General features: G+C 42.3%; 1 protein-coding gene across 10 annotated transcripts in view; it reads left to right on the forward strand.

The window, feature by feature from the left end:
* Positions 1 to 20,253, forward strand: part of LOC139170349 (polypeptide N-acetylgalactosaminyltransferase-like 6) — a 306,275-nt gene that overhangs the window by 182,033 nt on the left and 103,989 nt on the right. For all 10 annotated transcript variants that reach the window (XM_070757439.1, XM_070757437.1, XM_070757438.1 and 7 more), the window contains one exon: positions 9,115 to 9,232. In XM_070757439.1, coding sequence (XP_070613540.1) covers positions 9,115 to 9,232 — 118 coding nt within the window. The remainder of the gene's footprint in view (positions 1 to 9,114; positions 9,233 to 20,253) is intronic.

Below are 20,253 nucleotides of genomic sequence, written 5' to 3' on the forward strand. Positions count from 1 at the left end.
AGAGAGAGAGAAAGAAAGAAAGAAAGAAAGAAAGAAAGAGAGACATATAAGAGAGGCAGAGAGAGAGAGAAAGAGAGACATAGCAAGAAAGAGAGACAGGAAGAGAGGCAGAGAAAGAGAGAGAGAAAGAGAGACATAGCAAGAGAGGCAGAGAGAGAGAAAAAGAAAGAGAGACATAGCAAGAGAAAAAGAGAGACTTAGCAAGAGAGGCAGAGAGAGAAAGAGAAAGAGAAAGAAAGAGAGACATAGCAAGAGAGACAGAGAGAGAGAGAAAGAGAGACATAGCAAGAGAGAGAGAGAGAAAGAGGGACATAGCAAGAGAGGCAGAGAAAGAGAGACAGCAAGAGAGGCAGAGAAAGAGAGACATAGCAAGAGAGGCAGAGAGAGAGAAAAAGAAAGAGAGACATAGCAAGAGAAAAAGAGAGACTTAGCAAGAGAGGCAGAGAGAGAGAAAGAGAAAGAGAAAGAAAGAGAGACATATAAGAGAGGCAGAGAGAGAGAGAAAGAGAGACATAGCAAGAGAGACAGAGAAAGAGAGACAGAGCAAGAAAGAGAGACAGCAAGAGAGGCAGAGAAAGAGAGAGAAAGAGACATAGCAAGAGAGGCAGAGAGAGAGAAAAAGAAAGAGAGACATAGCAAGAGAAAAAGAGAGACTTAGCAAGAGAGGCAAAGAGAAAGAAAGAGACATATAGCAAGACAGTGAAAGAGAGAGAGAAAAAAGCAAGAAAGAGATAGCAAGAGAGACAGAGAGAGAGAGCAAGGGAGAGAGAAAGACAGAGGAAGGGAAGGAGGGAGAGAGAAAGAGAGCAAAAAAGAGAGGAAGAAAGAAAGACGGATGGAGAGAGAGAAAGAAGGGAAGGAAGGAAAAGAGAGAAAGAGGGAGAAATAGAGCGAAAGGGAGGAAGAGAGAGGGGTTTTTTGTCCAAACTTTTCTTTAGCCCACCCCCACCCCCTTCAATGTTCCCCAGGATTTTGAAAATATGAATAATGTGCCGCGGCTCAAAAAAGGTTGGGAAACACTGTTCTAAGTAATTAAAAACTTCATCTTCGCTAGTATTATCCTTTTTATATAGTTCTTTGAAAAAATTATACACAATGTCTGCTTTTCCCTCTGTGTCATATTTTATTATGCCGTCCTTATCTTCTAATTTTTTAATTAGTTTTGATTGCCTCTGTTTTCTAAGTTTATATGCTAACCATCTGCCTGGCTTATTCGCATGTTCAAAGTAATATTGTTTTGCTCTTTTTATTTTTTCAGTTATTTGGTTTTGTTCTATCAATCTAATTTTATGTTTGGTTACATTTATTTTTGTTTTCAAATCTTTATTCTTTGTATTTTGTTGTGATAAAGATTCTAATTGTTTTAGTTCATTTATTAGTTGTTCATATTTTGTTTTGTTTTCCTTGTTATATTTTGCTGTGTAAGATATCGTTAATCCTCTTATGTATGCTTTAGCTGTGTCCCATAGGTTTTGTGGAGTAGTGTCTGAGTTTTTATTAATTTCAAAAAATATTTTTAATTCTTTTTCAATCCAATCCTTGTATTTCTTGTCTTTCAAAATATTTCTATTCATCCGCCAATTAACCTATTTATTATTAATTCTCATATAAACTACTACAGGATTGTGATCTACCCATGTATTAACATCTATCTTGACCTCTTTTATTTGTTCTGCAGTTATTTTTGGAGCCCATACCATGTCTATTCTTGTCCAAATTTTGTGGGGGTTAGAGTAAAAAGTATATTGTCTCTTGTGGGGGTATCTTTCCCTCCAGATATCATTTAATAATAATTCTGCTTTCATTTTTTGGAAAGTACTAGGTAATAGATTCTTTCTTCTTTTTTTACTTTTATTATTCCCCCCCCCCCCCGAATGGTCTAATTGTCTGTTTGTAATAGCATTGAAATCACCAATTATTAATATATTTTCGATGTTTAACTCTATTATTATTTGATGTAATTTTTTATAAAATGTCATTTGATCTTCATTAGGGGCATAAATCGAAACAATAACCAGAGGTCTAGGTTCAATGTCAACTTGTACAATCAAAATTCTACCTTCATCATCTTTAAATATTTGTTTGGAATTTATAGAATTCTCAACATACATCACTACTCCTATTTTTTTTTTTGGTCTGCTAATGCAGCATACATTTTTCCAATTTTAGAATTCAATAATAATTTCTGATTACTTTTTTTTATGTGCACTTCTTGTAATATTGCAATTTGAGCATTTTGGCTTCTGATTTTGGAAAAGATTTGTTTCCTTTTCCTTGGTTCATTAAGTCCATTCACATTTACGGAGAAAATTTTTAAGTCTTTACTTATTGTCATTTGTTAGGTTTTTTGGTTTCGCGCTGAGGTTGAACTCTTCTAGTGCCTTGGTCCTGCTCTATTATCTGAGCAGTAGCCCCCATGGCTTGCTCCTGTTGTGTTGCTGATTCTTTCACTGGTTGCTGTTGTACTGGCTGCTGTTGAACAGTTTGTTGCTTTGCTGATTGATCCAGTTGGCTTATACCACTGTTTTCAAAAAAGTCCGTTGCTTGATCAAGATTTTCCAACTTGTATCTTCTAGAGCGCCAAGTCAATGATATTCCTTCTGGAATGAGCCAGCGAAAGGTTATATTTTCTTTGATCAGAATTCTAGTTAGAAACTGATAGTCTCTTCTACTTTCTCTGACACTTCTTGGGACTTGTTTTAATATTTTTATTTCAAGTCCTTTGTGTTGCAATTTTGATGTTCTTGCCAAGTGCAGTATATCATCTCGCAGAGTCTTTCTTGCAAACTTGATATGGATCTCTCTCGGGAGATTGTGGCGACGAATGTAGCTATTTGAAATTCTAAAAACTTCATCGATTTCTTTCAAAATTTCTGTGGGGTCCACCTGGAGTATTCCTCCAATAGTTTCAGCCGTAGGCGTTCTTAAGTAGATGTACCACTGTATAGCTATTTCAGCTTTTGGAATTAAATGCGTTCATTAAAATATTCAATTAAAATGTTTCTTCTTGAGGCATGTGCAAATTGAGACTATGTGAGAAAAGATGTAGTAATGTACATTAGAGAAAGCATACCTCCATATTAAGATTATTATGACTATTTGAACCCATATTGCTGGAAACATATAATGAAATCCTGGAGCAAGCCAAAATTCCGAATACCTGGAGAGAGTCATATATTACAACGATACTCAAAGAAGGTTCAGACAAACAAAAAATAAGAAATTACAGACCAATATCCCTATTAAACGCGGATTATAAGATCTTTATGACAATTTTATTAGAAAGATTAAAAAATATACTAAATAAAATAATTAACTCGGACCAAAATGGCTTTCTGCCAAACAGACAAATCTCAACTTGTACAAGGACGGTTCTAGATATTATAGAATATTGTGAAGCTCATCCAGGAGAACAAGTAGCGCTTGCTTTCCTGGATGCACAAAAAGCTTTTGATAGGGTATCTACCATGGAAGCTATAGCATATCCAAACCTGATAGACCCAACTAAGACTATCAGTTATAAAGATATTTTACGCCCAAATGGGGACTTAAAAACTAAACAAGAATTGGAGTCACAAAACTATAAGATCGATTGGTGGGCATATATACAAATAAAATCCAGATACAATAAGGACAAACAAACACCAGGCATAGCAATTTCCACTCAAACCTTGGATAAGATTTTGACAGGATGTGAGGCTAAGCAGATAACTAAACTATATCAGATCCTATTAGAAAAGGACAAAGAAAAAGAGGTGATTAAAAATCCCATGCTAGCCTGGGAGAAAAATATACAAAGAGAAAGTCATATAGCAGAATGGGAAAAAACATGGAATGTAATAACTAAAATTACTTTATCTTCCGCATATAAAGAAAAGTATTATAAGCTCCTATACAGATGGTACTTACCCCCGGCGAGATTAGCCAAGATTTACCCAGCACTACAAAATTTATGCTGGAAATGTAAAAAGAAAAAGGCACTTTTTTCCATATGTGGTGGTCCTGTTTTAAAATTCAAAAAATTTGGAAAACTATCCACAACTGGATCAAGGAAATAACAAAAGAAGAAATAGAGTACTCGCCCGAGGGCATGCTTCTTGGAATTTGGAAAAGATCATACTCAAAGCAAACACTATTCTTACTGACACATATAAACACAGCTACCAGGATTGCGATAGCGCAAACATGGAGAAATGAACAGACCCCCAATGTAAACTTAATAATAGACAAGATATACTCATGTGCAGAAATGGACGAGATGACAAATCTACTCAAGGGAAATAGAATTAACGAATTTAAAAATATGTGGTGTAATTGACATGAATGGATTCAGAAGAAATTTCTTGTATAATAAGATACAAAATTGCAGTACAAATTCTAAACAACAAATACCTTTTGAATACTCTTATTCTGTTCTTTATTGCATAGTATTAAGATAGTGTTACCTATAAGACCCAACTTAACTAAGAATGATTGTAACAGGTAAAAAAGTTGGATAAGATCTGTAAATCGAACAAACAACATGTGATATATGTACTTAAGAAAACAATAAAAAGAAATAAAAAAAGAGATTATTATGATAAAGTAGTTGAAGTTTAGTTTCATGTCATGAGTTCTCTTCTAGAAGTTCAAAGTGGCATGTACAACATTCCTTCTTACAATTTTTATCAGAACAAATATGTGAAGGCTTTCCAATTATTTCCATCACCCAAATCACTATATGAAACTAGCTCTCATTTACAGTCGGGTGGGTTCCAAATATTTTTACTACCACTCTGTGGGCATGGCTTGATTTTGTGGGAGTGGCTTGATGGTCATATGACTGAATGGGAGTGAATTGATGGTCATGTGACTCAGTGGGAGTGGTTTGGCAGCCATGTGACTGAGTGGGGGTAGCTTGGTGATCATGTAACTGGGTGGTTATGTGACTGGGTGGGTGTGGCCAACTTGACATCACTCACGTCAAGGGTTAGGGTAAGAATTAAGATGCCTATCCTCTCCTTGTATTGCCTCAAAGGCCTCAGTGAGATACACATTTCCTATCTATTTACTACTACTGAACATCCAAATATACTATTTAATCCTATGTATATTTGCCATATGTGTACATATATACAGTGAACCCTCGATCATCGCGAGGGTTCCGTTCCAGGACCCCAAGCGATGATCGATTTTTCGCGAAGTAGCGGTGCGGAAGTAAAAACACCATCTGCGCATGTGCAGATGGTGTTTTTACTTCCACCGCCGCCCGCCCTTCGCCCGCCCACCCCGTTGCTCGCGCCTGGGGTTTCCTGGGGAGCGAAGCGGATCTGGGGTTTCCCCAAGCGCGCGCGCGTTGCTGGGGCCGCTTCCCAGCTGGGGAGCAGCCCCAGCAACGCGCGCGCGCTTGGGGAAACCCCAGATCTGCTCCCCAGCTGGGGAGCGGCCCCAGCAACGCGCGCGCGCTTGGAGAACCCCCGGCTTCGCTCCCCAGCTGGGGAGCAGCCCCAGCAACGCGCGCGCGCTTGGGGAAACCCCAGATCCGCTCAGCTGGGAAGCGGAGCTAGGCTGCCCCAAGCTCCCGCGCCGCCCGCCCGCCCACGCTGTTGCCGGCTCCGCTTCCCAGCTGGGAAGCGGAGCTAGGGTGCCCCAAGCTCGCGCTCCAGCCCACCGCCGCTGGGGTCTTACCGGGGCAAGAGGGGGAAGACCCAGGGAAGCCTCTGCCCGGCGGGGAAACTCCACCATCTACGCATGCGTGGAGGGGCACGCATGCGCAGATGGTGGAGTTTACTTCCGGGTTGAAAACTAGCGAAATAGCCCTTTCGCGATCCTTGAGGACGCGAAACTCGAGGGTTCACTGTATTACAGAAAGGGACACAAAAATATACATTATCTACTATATGTACTATATGTGTATGTAAACACACACACACACACCTCTCTTGTAAAACTATACACATGCCTTTGGAAAAACATACCCAGAATCCATTTTCTGACACACATTTAACCATAACCTCTGTACATTAGATCATTACACATGCTTTCAGATGTACTTTCCTAGTTTGCACATCACTGTTAGAGCCAGGAGATGTGGTAAAATTCACTTAACAATGCTCTTGCTTAGCAACCAAAATTTTTGGATCAATTGTGGTCATAAGTAGTGTTGGGTGAACCCGTTGAAGTTCAGGTTCGGCAGGTTCGGACGAACTTGCCATCGGAGTTTGGGTAGGTTTGCCAAACCCCAATCCCAACCCCAACACCTCTGGCCCGATGGGAGGCGAAATGCTGGAGGGGGGGTATCAGGCTCCATCAAGCGGGTAATGGCTGGGAGCCACCAAAATGAGAGAGACTAGGGGCAGGGATTTTTGGCAGCTCCTGGCCATCACCCGCTTGATGGAGCCTGACACCCCCCTCCAGTTCTTCACCTCACGCCAGGCCAGAGAGTTGGGGAGGCAGGTTCTGCTGGCCAGCTATTCAGGATCCCGGCCGGCAGCTTCAAGCAGGCAGTGGGCGGGAGGGGGAGGTAGTGAAAGCTTTGACCCAGTCGCCCCTCCTGCCCCCCTCCAAGCCGAGTTGGCGGCTTGAGCCCTCCCTGCCTCCCCCTCCCTCCCACTGTGGTGTTCGAGCGAACGCCGGACCTGAACACTGACTTCTGAAAAAGTCTGGGTTCGGGTTCGGCATGCCAAACCCCACAAAGTTCAGCACAGACCCGAACTATGCAAGTTCGATTCGCCCAACACTAGTCATAAATCAAAGACTATCTCTGCCTTTCTCTGCATGACATCATTGTCCTAGTAAACTTCTCCTTTCTGGCAATTTTCCTCTCCAAAATAATTCAGACAATGTTAATTTCTTCATTAACAAAATTTATACCTAAACAAAAGAATATAGGAGCAAAAAATATATAGCAATAGTCTGAGCTATTCTTTAAATTGGAGTACTACCCATTTTAACCAGACAGTAAGACTCATTAGTTTGGAATATTAATATGGATTGCACTGACAATATTTGTTTTCCTTACAAACTAGCTCAACTTTGTTTCCTTTAAATCTTGCTTTCATTTCACACCAATTTCTTTGGACTAAGAGCTCTGTTTTTTAGGGAAAGAGACTGGAGTTGGGGGGGGGGGTTTGCTGTGGAAATAAAAGTGCCACAAGAGAGAAGAGGAAAAGCATCCTCTGGATTCTAGACTCCAAGCCTTCCCTGAGCTGGGAAGCTCTCCTTATTCTCATTCTTCCCAATCCCTTCCTTTCCAACTCTTGAATCCTTCTTCCCCATTCTCCCCCTCTCTTCCTTTTGCTTTCAGGGTGGGAGGGAAAACCAAATAAAAATGGAAAGGAGGCAAGGACAGAAAATAGTCTATGAAGGCAAAAGAGGCATTTTTAAGCTGCTTTCTGGGACTCAATAGCTGAGGGAACCCAAGCAGGGATGAGTTCTAACTGACCTCATAGCCAGCTCACTTCCTCAAGATGGCAACTGCATACACAGTGCTGGAAACTGGGCTTCTGCATGTGCTCAGAAGAAAAATAAAATTTAAAAAAATTCAAAAAATAAAAAATAAAAAAAGGAAAGCCAAAACATGATGGCAACTGCATGCACAGTGCCAGAAACTTGGCTTCTGCACATGCTCAGAAGAATTTTTTTTAAAAAATTGCACACACACACACACACATGCACACACACACACGCACACACAAACACACACACACACACACACACACAACATATTTTGCTGATAATGAAAAGAAAGGGAGACTACTATAGATCTATTTTGAGTTTATTTACTAATATAATATGATATACTATATATTATATACTATATATATATATATATATATATATTTATTCTTATGTCGGATCACCCTGGTATATTTTTAAGGAACGTCACAGCTCCTTTTTTTTGCCTATAGGCCCAACCTAGGGCCACTGCAAGGCAGTAATATATTTATAGCCGACAAACTATATTTTGTATAAACATTTAACATATATATATATATATATATATATATATATATATATATATATATATATATGTGTGTTTTCTAGGGTATGCCTAGACCTATATATATACATACATATGTTTTTTCTGTTGAATCATCCTGGTATATTCAAATATGGGAGGAGTTTAATACTTCCTTTTGCCTCTCGACCCAACACAGGGCCATTTCCAAGGCACTTAATTAATTTTTTCATAGATGACAAACTTTATTCTGTATGTGTAACATATTTTTGCTGAATTTGAAAATGAAGGGAGACTAGTATAGATCTATTTCGGCCTTGTTGTAGCCTCACAACAAGGGATTTGATCATATGTATATATATAGATGATGATGGTGCCCATGGTCTGGCACCAATCAATCTGGTTTGGTGATGTCATCATAACATCACCAATGGGCTGCTACCTGTTCAGGCAAACTGGGAGGAACCCACTTTGAATATAGTGCAATCATCCTTTCTTAGAAATTATTGGGATTAAGAGGGGAAGACATTTATTTATTTATTTTCTTATTTTCCCACCCCTAGGCTTTGCTAGGGCTAGTTGTAGCTTTTTCTTTATTGCAGGAGATCTATGCAGGACAAAAACATGAAACAACGTAGCAATTTCTTGAAACTGTACCTAGCATTTGAACTACCCATATCTAATTGTAATACTATAATGCTTACTGAAACTAAACTGTGTAACTCTATTAAAGATAATGTGGTCTTCATAGTCAAGTATATGAATGAGATCGTAGCTGAACCTAAACCATAATCTCATCTGTTGTGAGATTTTGTGGTGGCAATGGAACAACTATCTAAATACCTCACACTTAGTAGAAAACATATTGATATTAAAGTAGTGAATTGGAAACAATTCTAATACTGTACATATAATTTGCAATAGGTTTCTCCTTGTCTGATATCTTCAAGATATGTTTAAACTATAATTCTCAGAATTCTTAGCTAGTAGCTGACTGATAATTATGCAAGATGTAATCCAGATCATATGGAGGATTTAAAATCTCCATGTTTGTGTGTGATATTGTGAAAAATAACAAGAATTGGCACATATCGGCATCTGTGATGGATTAACAGGATTTTCTATCATGCCATGATGATATCCATCACTTGAAGTATCTTGTGTTTTTTTCTTAGATCTCCCGTTATGGCTGGAGGCCTTTTTGCTATTAACAGAAAGTGGTTTTGGGATCTGGGTGGCTATGACCCTGGATTAGAAATCTGGGGAGGAGAACAGTATGAGATATCATTCAAGGTAAGCATTTATCGTACACACTTCTTTTCTATGATGATGGCCATGTTGGTGCAGTGGTTAGAGTTCAGTACTGTAGGCTACTTCTGCTGACTGCTGGCTGCCTTCAATTTGGCAGTTCGATTCTTATCATCTCAAGGTTGACTCAGCCTCCCATTCTTCCAAGATTCGTAAAATGAGGACCCAGATTGTTGTTGTGGGCAATATGCTGACTCTAAACCACTTAGAGAGAGCTGTAAAGCATTAGGAAGTGGTATATAAGTCTAAGTGCTATTGTTATCACTAATAATGTGCTGAAGAGCAAATTAAAAATGCAGCACAACAAATTTTGCTATACATTCTACTTTTTTAAAAAAAACTAAAGTTGTCACTGGAAAATATGGCTTTATATGGAATATTAAAAATAACATATTTATCCCTTTTCCTTCTCATCACTTTTTTTTCTTTGTGTTCTCTCTATAAGGCTCTAGTGGGTCACTGGATAAAAGACTAAATAGATTTGGTATGATTCAACAAGTTCAGATGTTTCTTATGCATATCTGAACATATCTCTTATCTCACTTTTTTCTGAGCAAAGCAATCTACAAAATCTCATAACAGTCATAAACAGCAGTGCTTTAAATATTCCAAAAAAGAGTGGTACACCACAAAGTTAGTTTATTCTTATTACAGTCAGTTCCCAGAAATTTCACACTGACTCAAAAAACAGTAGAATGCAATAAGTTCTGGAAACTGGAAACACGACTGCATACACCCAAATGTTTAAAACAATAAATGAAAAAGTAGCACTCCGTGTGTATTGAAAGGTGTCAAACTCTGCAATATTGTGGGTGCAGCATTGAAGTTTACCCCTCCCCCTATATTATGTGCCACCAAACGCACAAACAAAAGGGGTGGGATTTCTATAATGATACTGTACCCATGATCTTGTAGATTATAGTCCCGATGAGCCACATTGTCACATGCAAAACCAGATAGTTATTTTATAATCTGCAATTTGACAATATTTGTTTGTTTGTTTGTTTGTTCGTTCATTCAATTTCTATACCACCCTTCTCCTGAAACTCAGGGTGGATTACAAGTTAGAAATCCAATAAAATTACACTTTAAAAATCTCACAGTTAAAAATTAGACAACAACAATAATAATAATAATAATAATAATAATTTATTAGATTTGTATGCCGCCCCTCTCCGAAGATTCGGGGCGGCTCACAACAAGCGATAAAACAATATTGTACAGGCACAAATCTAATATTAAGAAAAAACTAAAAACCCTATCAATTTAAAAAACCAAACAGCACATACATACTAAACATAAATTATAATAAGCCTGGGGGAAAGGTGTCTCAAATCCCCCATGCCTGGCAGTATAGATGGGTCTTAAGTAGTTTACAGAAGACAAGGAGGGTGGGAGCAGTTCTAATCTCCGGGGGTAGTTGATTCCAGAGGGCCGAGGCCGCCACAGAGAAGGCTCTTCCCCTGGGGCCCGCCAGACGACATTGTTTAGTCAACTGGACCCGGAGAAGGCCAACTCTGTGGGACCTTATCGGCCTCTGGGATTTGTGCGGTAGTAGGCGGTTCCGGAGGTATTCTGGTCCAATGCCATGTAGGGCTTTAAAGGTCATGACCAACACTTTGAATTGTGACCGGAAACTGATCGGCAGCCAATGCAGGCCACGGAGTGTTGTAGAACCGTGGGCGAATCTGGGAAGCCCCACGATGGCTCTCGCGGCTGCATTCTGCACGATCTGAAGTTTCCGAACACTTTTCAGAGGTAGCCCCATGTAGAGAGCATTGCAGTAATCAAACCTCGAGGTGATAAGGGCATGAGTGACTGTGAGCAATGACTCCCTGTCCAAATAGGGCCGCAACTGGTGCACCAGGTGAACCTGGGCAAACGCCCTCCTCGCCACAGCCGAAAGATGATGTTCCAATGTCAGCTGTGGGTCAAGGAGGATGCCCAAGTTGCGCACCCTCTCTGAGGGGGTCAGTAGTTCCCCCCCCCCAGGGTAATGGACGGACAGATGGAATTGTCCTTGGGAGGCAACACCCACAGCCACTCCATCTTGTCTGGATTGAGTTTGAGTTTGTTGACACCCATCCAGTCCCCAACAGCCTCCAGGCACCGGCACATCGCTTCCACTGCTTCGCTGACTGGACATGGGGTGGAGATGTACAACTGGGTACCATCCGCATATTGATGATACCTCACCCCATGCCATTGGATGATCTCACCCAGCGGTTTCATGTAGATATTAAATAGCAGGGGGGAGAGGACCGACCCCTGAGGTACCCCACAAGGGAGAAACCTAGAGGTCGACCTCTGACCCCCCACTAACACCGACTGCGACCGACCGGAGAGGTAGGAGGAGAACCACTGGAGAACAGTGCCTCCCACTCCCAACCCCTCCAGTCGGCACAGAAGGATACCATGGTCGATGGTATCGAAAGCCGCTGAGAGGTCAAGAAGCACCAGGACAGAGGACAAGCCCCTGTCCCGGGCCCGCCAGAGATCATCCATCAACGCGACCAAAGCAGTTTCCATGCTGTAACCGGGCCTGAAACCCGACTGTACAGGCCCTAGATAATCGGCTTCTTCCAAGGACCGCTGGAGTTGGAGCGCCACCACCTTCTCAACAACCTTCCCCATAAAGGGAAGGTTGGAGACTGGACGGTAGTTATTAAGCACGGCTGGGTCCAGGGAAGGCTTCTTGAGGAGGGGGCGCACAAGTGCCTCCTTATAAGGAGCCGGGAAGGACCCCCTCCCCAAGGAGGTGGTGACAATCTCCTGGACCCAGCTCCGTGTCACCTCTCGACTGGCCGAAACCAACCAAGAGGGACACGGATCCAGTAAGCAGGTGGAAGAACTCACAGCTCCAATGGCCTTGTCCACGTCATCATGTGTCACCAAGTCAAACTCCTCCCAGACAGATGGACAAAGACGTTTAGCCCCAGTCACCTCGACTGACTCATTGTCAGCCGATACTGCTATGCAATTGGAGTCGAGTTCCGCTCGGATCCGAGCGACTTTATCAGCGAAAAACGAGTTAAATTCCTCAGCACTGCCCTGCAAGGGTTCCCCAACTCCCCCCTGATTTAGAAGGGAGCGGGTCACCCTAAACAGGGCAGCCGGGCGGGATACCGCTGATGCAATCAAGGCGGCATGGTACGCGCATCTTGCCGCCTTGAGCGCCACTTTGTAAGTCTTAATAAAAGCTCTTACAAGTGTTCGGTCGGATTCGGACTTACTCTTCCTCCATCGCTTCTCTAGACGTCTCTTCTGGTGTTTCAACTCCCGGAGCTCCTCATTGAACCATGGAGCTCTATGGGGTCTAGTGCCACAGAGAGGTCACAGTGGCGCAATTCGGTCAAGAGCCTCTGCTGCAGCCTTGTTCCAGACCTCAGCAAGAGACTCTGCCGAGCTGTGGATGAGCGAATCTGGTAAAACCCCAAGCGCCTTCTGAAAGCCCTCTGGGTCCATCAGGCGTCTGGGGCGGAACCTCCTAATCGGTTCCGCCTCCCTGCAGGGGAGGATTGGAGCCAGGAAGTTGAGCCTCAGTAGAAAATGGTCTGACCATGACAAAGGCAATGCTTCTAAGCCCCTTAGTCTCAGACCACTATTCAATTGCTCCGAGAGGAATATCATGTCGGGGGGGGGTGTCCACCCTTGTGAGTCGGACCCTGAACTACTTGAGTCAGGTCCATGGCTGTCATGGTGGCCATGAACTCCTGTGCTAATCCTGAGGAGCCGCCGAGCGACGGCAGATTGAAGTCCCCCAGGACAATGAGTCCGGGGAACTCCACCGCCAGCCCGGCCACCTCTTCAAGCAGCACAGGCAGGGCTGTTGACACGCAGCTGGGAGGCAGGTACGTGAGTAACAAGCCCACCTGAACCCCTAAGTCCAACTTCACAAGGAGTGACTCACAACCCGCGATCTCAGGAGCAACGAGTCTACGCAGATGGAGGCTCTCCCTGGCTACAATAGCCACTCCTCCCCCCCTTCCCTGGGGTCGAGGCTGGTGCCATATCTGAAACCCGGCTGGACATATTTCCGAGAGAGGCACCCCTCCCTCTGGGCCCAGCCAGGTTTCAGTAACACATGCCAGATCGGCCTCCTCATCCAGGATCAGATCCCGGATGAGGAGAGCTTTATTCACGACCGATCTGGCATTGAGTAGCAGCAGCTTGAGCCCAGGGCCCGGATTACACTTGTCACCAGGGCTCCGGTTTGAGCTCACGGGACCGGAACAAGGGATCGCTATTAAGCAGCGATCTCTTTTTCCTCCAGAACGGCTAGCCCTGTGACTCCCGCCATATCTACCTCTCCCCAGATTCATATGCCATACATCCTGGGGCAAGATATTAAAGTTTCAATGGCCCCAAGCCTGGCAGCAGAGATGGATCTTTAGACTTTATGGAAGGCAAGGAGAGTACGAATCTCTGACAGTTGTTTGAGTACATCATGTTACACTGTCTATTGTTAAGATTTGCATTGTCATCCTTCAGTCTGGAAAGACCATGGTATAGTTGTTACGATATTTCATAGCTAAATGCACATTGGTCTTGCACCTCACAATTCTGGCACAAGACATAAAGACTATATTATTTTACTTCCTATGTTATTTATTTATTTATTTATTTATTTACTTACTTATCTACCTACCTACCTACCTACCTACCTACCTACTTACTTACTTACTTACTTACTTACTTACTTACTTATTTACTTATTTATTTATTTATGCATGCCGCCCTTCTCCTTAGACTCAGGGTGGCTTACAACATGTTAACAATAGCACTTTTTAACCGAGCCAGCATATTGCCCCCACAATCCGGGTCCTCATTTTACCCACCTCGGAAGGATGGAAGGATGAGTCAACCTTGAGATGGTGATGAGATTTGAACAGCTGATCTACAGTGTTATACTGCAGTGCCCTGCAGTATAACACTCTACCTGCTGCGCCACCCTGGCTCACTGTTCCTTTTATTTGCCATTGGAAGAAAAATAATTGCATGGTAGCCTATTCCTCACTACACAGAAACCATGGTAACCATGCTGGAAGCTTGGATACTAAACTATCTCTTCCTGTTTTATTTCTTGATATATCCTTTGGAGAAGAATAAGTTACACCAAGGCTCATTTTTATCTATATCTGCTCATTCCTTTTATTACTGTGAGTTGACCTTAAGGCTACATGCCCTTCCCATGGATATAATTTTAAATGAATTTCAATAGAAATTAGTACTATTGATATAGAAGCTATTCTCTGCCTCAGTCAGACCTCAGCTGGAAATAGGAACAAACACTAGGTAGAATGCATTGCTTCCTTTGAACTAGAAGGCAAAGGGTAAATACAGTGGTACCTCGAGATACGAGTTTAATTCATTCCGGACCTGCGCTCTTAAGTCGAGCAGCTCTTATCTCGAACGACTTTTCCCCATAGGAATTAATGTAAATAATTTTAATTGGTTCCAGCCCTCAAAAAACTCACAAAGTTAGTCTAAATTATGCAAAAAGACATTGCAAGAATAAATGTAACTTTACTTATTAATAAGATGATAAGCTGAGAGCTTTCCTTCCCTTCCTCTTTTTACCCAAAACAATCAACATGGCAAACTTTTATTTTTATTCATTAAACTGTAGTTATTTATTCAACTTCACTGCCACCCAATCCTGTAGAGGGACGAAAGAAGGGAGGAAGGAAAAGGAAAGAAAGAAATGGAGGGAGGAAAGGAAGGAAGGAAAGAAAGGAAGGAAGGAAGAAAGAAAGGAAGAAAGAAAGGGTGAAGGGACAGGAACAGAGGAAGGAAGCAAGGAAACTTATGAAAGGGGAGAGTAACTTCACTGCCACCCAATCCTGTAGAGGGAGGAAAGAAGGGAGGAAGGAAAAGGAAAGCAAGAAATAGAGGAAGGGAAGGTAAAAGAGAGAAAGAAAAAGAGCAAGAAAGAAAGCAAGCAAGAGAGAAAGAAAGAAAATGAAAGAGAAATAAAAATAGAGAGGGAGAATGAAAGAAATGGAAGGAGGGAAGGAAGGAAGGAGAGAAAGCAAGAGAAAGAAAGAAAGAAAGAAAGAAAGAAAGAGAAAGAAAAAAGAATGAAAGAGCAAGAGAGCAAGAGAGAAAAAGAAAGAGAGAGAGAGAGAAAGAAAGAAAGAAAGAAAGGCAACTTCAAAGAAAGGCTCACTGAGCATCTCTCACTCTCTCTCTCTTTCTATCCCTCTCTCTTTCTCTCCCCCCTCTCCCCCCTTTCCCTCTCTCTTTCTCTCTCTCCCTCTCTCTTTCTCTCCCCCCTCTCCCCCCTTTCCCTCCCCCCCCCAGGCCGGCAGCGATGTTTTAAAACAGCCGCGCCGTTTGCGAGCTAACTCCTGAGGTGCGGAAGTTCGCCTTTGGCGTTTGGGCCACTCGGAATGTGAAATTCAAAACAGCGTTCGGATCCCCCCACCCCCAGCAGAAGCCAAGGACCCCCAGAGTGGGGCGGCAGGGGAGGCAACCGCCTCTCCACTCACCAAGTGCCGGGATACGAGCCGAGAAGAGCCGGGCTGGCTTACTTTCCTTCCTTCCCGCGCTGATGCAGAGCCACTCGAACAAAGCGTCATGCCCCCCTGACGCTTTTGGCGGCAAAAGAGCCCAGCGTCGCTTCGGAAGCCGCCGAAAGCATCAGAGGGGCGCGACGCTTGCTCTGCATCAGCGTAGGAAGGAAGGAAAGTAAGCCAGCCCGGCTCTTCTCGGCTCGTATCGCGGAGAGGGGTGGCATACAAATCCAAGTAATAAATTTAAAAAAAAAAAATGTCTCTCCTCTCCCAGCTCTTATCTCGAGTAGCTCTTAAGTCGAGCAGCTCTTATGTCGGGGTTCCACTGTATATAGACGTGAGTTGAGGATTTTTTTTTGTGAGTATTAAGAGTCAGGAAATAAGTAGTAAACAAAGTTTTCTGCTAAGGTAAATGTAGTAACTTACATTGCAATTTAATTCAAAGGCCCATGGTGCCAGGTAATTAGAAATTCAGTATCCACAGTTAGTACTATAGCAGATCATCTCCAGCATTAAAGCCTGGAGACCTCCTAAATCAGGTTGCACAGTCTTTTCTTGCCTTTAATACTTCTTAGCCCCATTGTTCACTCCCTCTAAAATCCCAAATGTCATATCACTGAGAACCAATGCATGATGCTAAATTCATTGAACCAAAGAATCCTGTACTGAAATATCCATCCAGGCTCGGAGTTCAATAAGTGACGTTGAGCTACTTTGGCCCATCTATCCCTTGGATCTATTGTGTAGAAAAGTCACCTTTCCAATCTCACCCAAAGCCCCTCAACAGATATTTTCATCTGCTGACCATTACTATCATTGGATCATTTATGTGTGTGAATGGATTGATGAACAGGTGGGCGAGTAGGCAGGTAAGCAGGTAGACAAATACCTATGTCTATATTGTTCCCAGTTTTTAATTTTAATGCATTCAAATCAGATTCCTCATGCTTAGAGACATGGGGGAGGGGATCTTATATTCATTGAGTGGGTTGACTCATTGATCAAGTCTCTGAGTTTCCTCTGCAGGGTTTTTGCTAGTTTGTACATTGGTGTTCCAGGTAGAGACACAATTGGGTGTAAGGTTACTTGTGCTTTGTCTCTAGTGATGTTAGATGTTTTTCTTTTTCCATTTTCCTTAGAGTGTCTTTATACAGTATATTGTGTTTTTATACAGCTAGTGATTCTTCTTCTTAATTCATTGTTGTGTGCTGCCCAGAGTCATGTTTTTGTGAGATGGGTAGCTAGATAATTGATGACTCATACCTGACTCATCACAAGATCCATTACAAGACCCTCACTTGATATACCCACACCTGAAGTCCTTATAAACAGAACACTAATACTGACATCCTCTAAAATCCACTGAAGAGTTTACCCTAGCCTGGTAATGAAACCAACCCACAGGTTCAGAGAACGGGCTTTCATCCTTACATAAAAACATTAAAAACTATTTTAAAAATTATAAAAACCACACAAACAGAGAGGATGATATTAGCCATAGTAAGAATTGCATTGCGTAATTTAATTTGCTTTAATTGTTAAAGACAAAGTAATTTTTTAAAAAGTAGTAAGCTAAAATACCATTTTAAATATGTTCAAAATGGTACTAAATGGTACTAAAGTACAAAAATTCATTTTCAATGTTTAAGAGTTGTTTTGTGTTTTTAAAGCAGGGTTGTTTCAGAATTGTGTCTTTGCCCTTAAATGTGCTTTACAATTATATTATTACTTTACAAATAACATTTTTTCAAAATATAAAATAAAATAATATAAATTATAATAAAGGGTAATATGCTATGTTACATTTCTGGAATTTTCATCTACAGCTGTTTATTTTTCCAAGGAAATTAATATTAAACACTGACACAATTTAAAAGCAACATTTGAAGTAATACATATTAACAGAATTCTTTGTTCCTGAAAATTTATTCCCCTATAAAGTAAAATTTTGCACTGAATTTAGAGATGTCTGGATCAAAGGAGAGCTAGGCCATTAGAAACGGCTTTGAACATTCTTGAATAAGCAAGAATTCAAAATAGGAATGCAAGAATCTATGATATTTTTCATTTTGCTTGTTGTTTTTTTTAATTTAAATTCAGCATTACAGAAATATATTTTAAAAATATATTGGGCAGATTTTATTATACATATTGGTAATTTTGATCTGGCTTCCAATGTATAGCTGCTAAAAGACAATATGAATTGGCAACTGGTTCAATATTTAATCTCCAACATGGAAAAGTGAAAGAGAGAAAGAGATGATCATGATCATGATCAGTGATGGGATGCTACTGGTACAGTCAGGTGTGCCATACTGTAAGAGCCCATTGATGATGTCACCGGCCAGGTACAGTCGGTGCTGCTCCCTGGGCACCGCCATCTTTTTTTGGAATTTTTTCTTTTTTTCTTTTCTTCTGAGCATGTGCAGAAGTCAGGTTTCTGGCCCTGTGCATGTGGTCACCATCTTGTTTTTGACTTTTTTATTTTATATTTATTTTTTCTTCTGAGCACGTGCAGAAGACTAGCTTCCGGCCCTGTGCATGCGGTCACCATCTTGTTTTTGGCTTTCTATTTTTTTAAAAAAAGAATTTATTTTATTTTATTTTACTTTTTATTTATTTATTTTTCTAAGCATGTGCAGAAGTCCAGCTTCCAGCCCTGTGCATGCGGTCACTATCTTGAGGAAGCCAGCCAGCAGAGAGGTAAGTTAGAACCCACTCTGCTTGGGTCCCCTTAATTTTTCAGTCCCAGAAATGGTTCTATGGCAGCTGTAAAATGCCTTTCTTTCTCCTATTTACAGCTAGGCAAAGGCCTCTGTTTTTACTTGGTTTTCCCTCCCACCCTGAAAGCAAAAAGAAGTGAAGGGGGATTTTTAAATATTCATTTAAATCCATATAATAACCTAATGGGACAATTCTTAAATGCTGTATTGACAGGCAATATAGATTAACTGAAGCAAGGAATCTTCCTATCTCCATTGGGCAACAGAAATAAGGAGATTGTCAATGCTTCTCTGAGGGGCGGGGTCATTCCCTGCTCCCTACAAGGAGGCACTCGTGTGCCCCCTCCTCAAGAAGCCTTCCATGAACCCAGCGGTACTTTACAACTATCGTCCAGTCTCCAACCTCCCCTTTATGGGGAAGGTTGTTGAGAAGGTGGTGTCGCTCCAGCGGTCCTTGGAAGAAGTTGATTATCTAGGCCCTAAGGGGTTTATCCTCTGTCCTGGTGCTTTTTGACCTCTCAGCGGCTTTCGATACCATCGATCATGGTATCCTTCTGTGCCGACTGGAGGGTTTGGGAGTGGGAGGCACCGTTTTATGGTGGTTCTCCTCCTGCCTCTCTGGTCAATCGCAGTCAGTGTTAGTGGGGGGTCAGAGGTCGACCGCTAGGTCTCTCCCTTGTGGGGTGCCTCAGGGATCAGTCCTCTCCCCCCTGCTATTTAATATCTACATGAAACCCCTGGGTGACATCATCCAAGGGCATGGGGTGAGGTATCATCAGTATGCTGATTATACCCAGTTATACATCTCCACCCCATGTTCAGTCGGCAAAGCAGTGGAAGTGATGTGTTGGTGCCTGGAGGCTGTCAGGGTCTGGATGGGTGTCAACAGGCTCAAGCTCAACCCTGACAAGATGGAATGGCTGTGGGTGTTGCCTCCCAAGGACATTTCCATATGTCCATCCATTACCCTGGGGGGAATTACTGACCCTCTCAGAGAGGGTCCACAATGTGGGTGTCCTCCTCGATCCACAGCTAACATTAAAACATCATCACTCAGCTGTGGTGAGGAGGGCGAGGAGGGCATTTGCCCAGGTTCTCCTAGTGCTCCAGTTGCGTCCCTATTTGGACAGGGAGTCTCTGCTCACAGTCACTCATGCCCTCATCACCTCGAGGTTCAACTACTGCAACACTCTTTACATGGGGCTACCTTTGAAGAATGTTCAGAAACTTCAGATCACGCAGAATGCGGCCGTGAGAGTTATTGGGGGCTTCCCCAGATATGCTCCTCTTTCGTCAACACTCTGCAGCTTGCACTGGCTGCCGATCAGTTTCCGGTCTCAATTCAAAGTTTTGGTAATGTCCTACCTGGCATCGGACCAGAATACCTACGAGACCAGACTGCCTGCTGCCGCACGAATCCCAGCGGCCGATTAGGTCCCACAGAGTTGGCCTTCTCCAGGTCCCGTCAACTAAATAATGCCTGGTGGGATCCAGGGGAGGAGCCTTCCCTGGCCCTCTGGAATCAACTCCCCCCCGGAGATTCAAACTGCCCCTACCCTCCTCGCCTTCCGCAAAATGCTAAAGACCAATCTTTGCCGCCAGGCGTGGGGGATTTAACCTCCCCCCATTCTTCTCTGACCTCTGTATTGATTAGCTGGACCGAGTGTGTATAATTGTGTAGTTAATGGGTTTTTATGACAATGTATTTTAATTTAGTTTTAAATTTTAACATTAGATTTGTATTGTACTGTATTGCTGCTTTGTTGTG

Source organism: Erythrolamprus reginae, chromosome 7 (genome assembly GCF_031021105.1).
Source record: "Erythrolamprus reginae isolate rEryReg1 chromosome 7, rEryReg1.hap1, whole genome shotgun sequence".
In the NCBI taxonomy this organism is placed as follows: domain Eukaryota; kingdom Metazoa; phylum Chordata; class Lepidosauria; order Squamata; family Dipsadidae; genus Erythrolamprus; species Erythrolamprus reginae.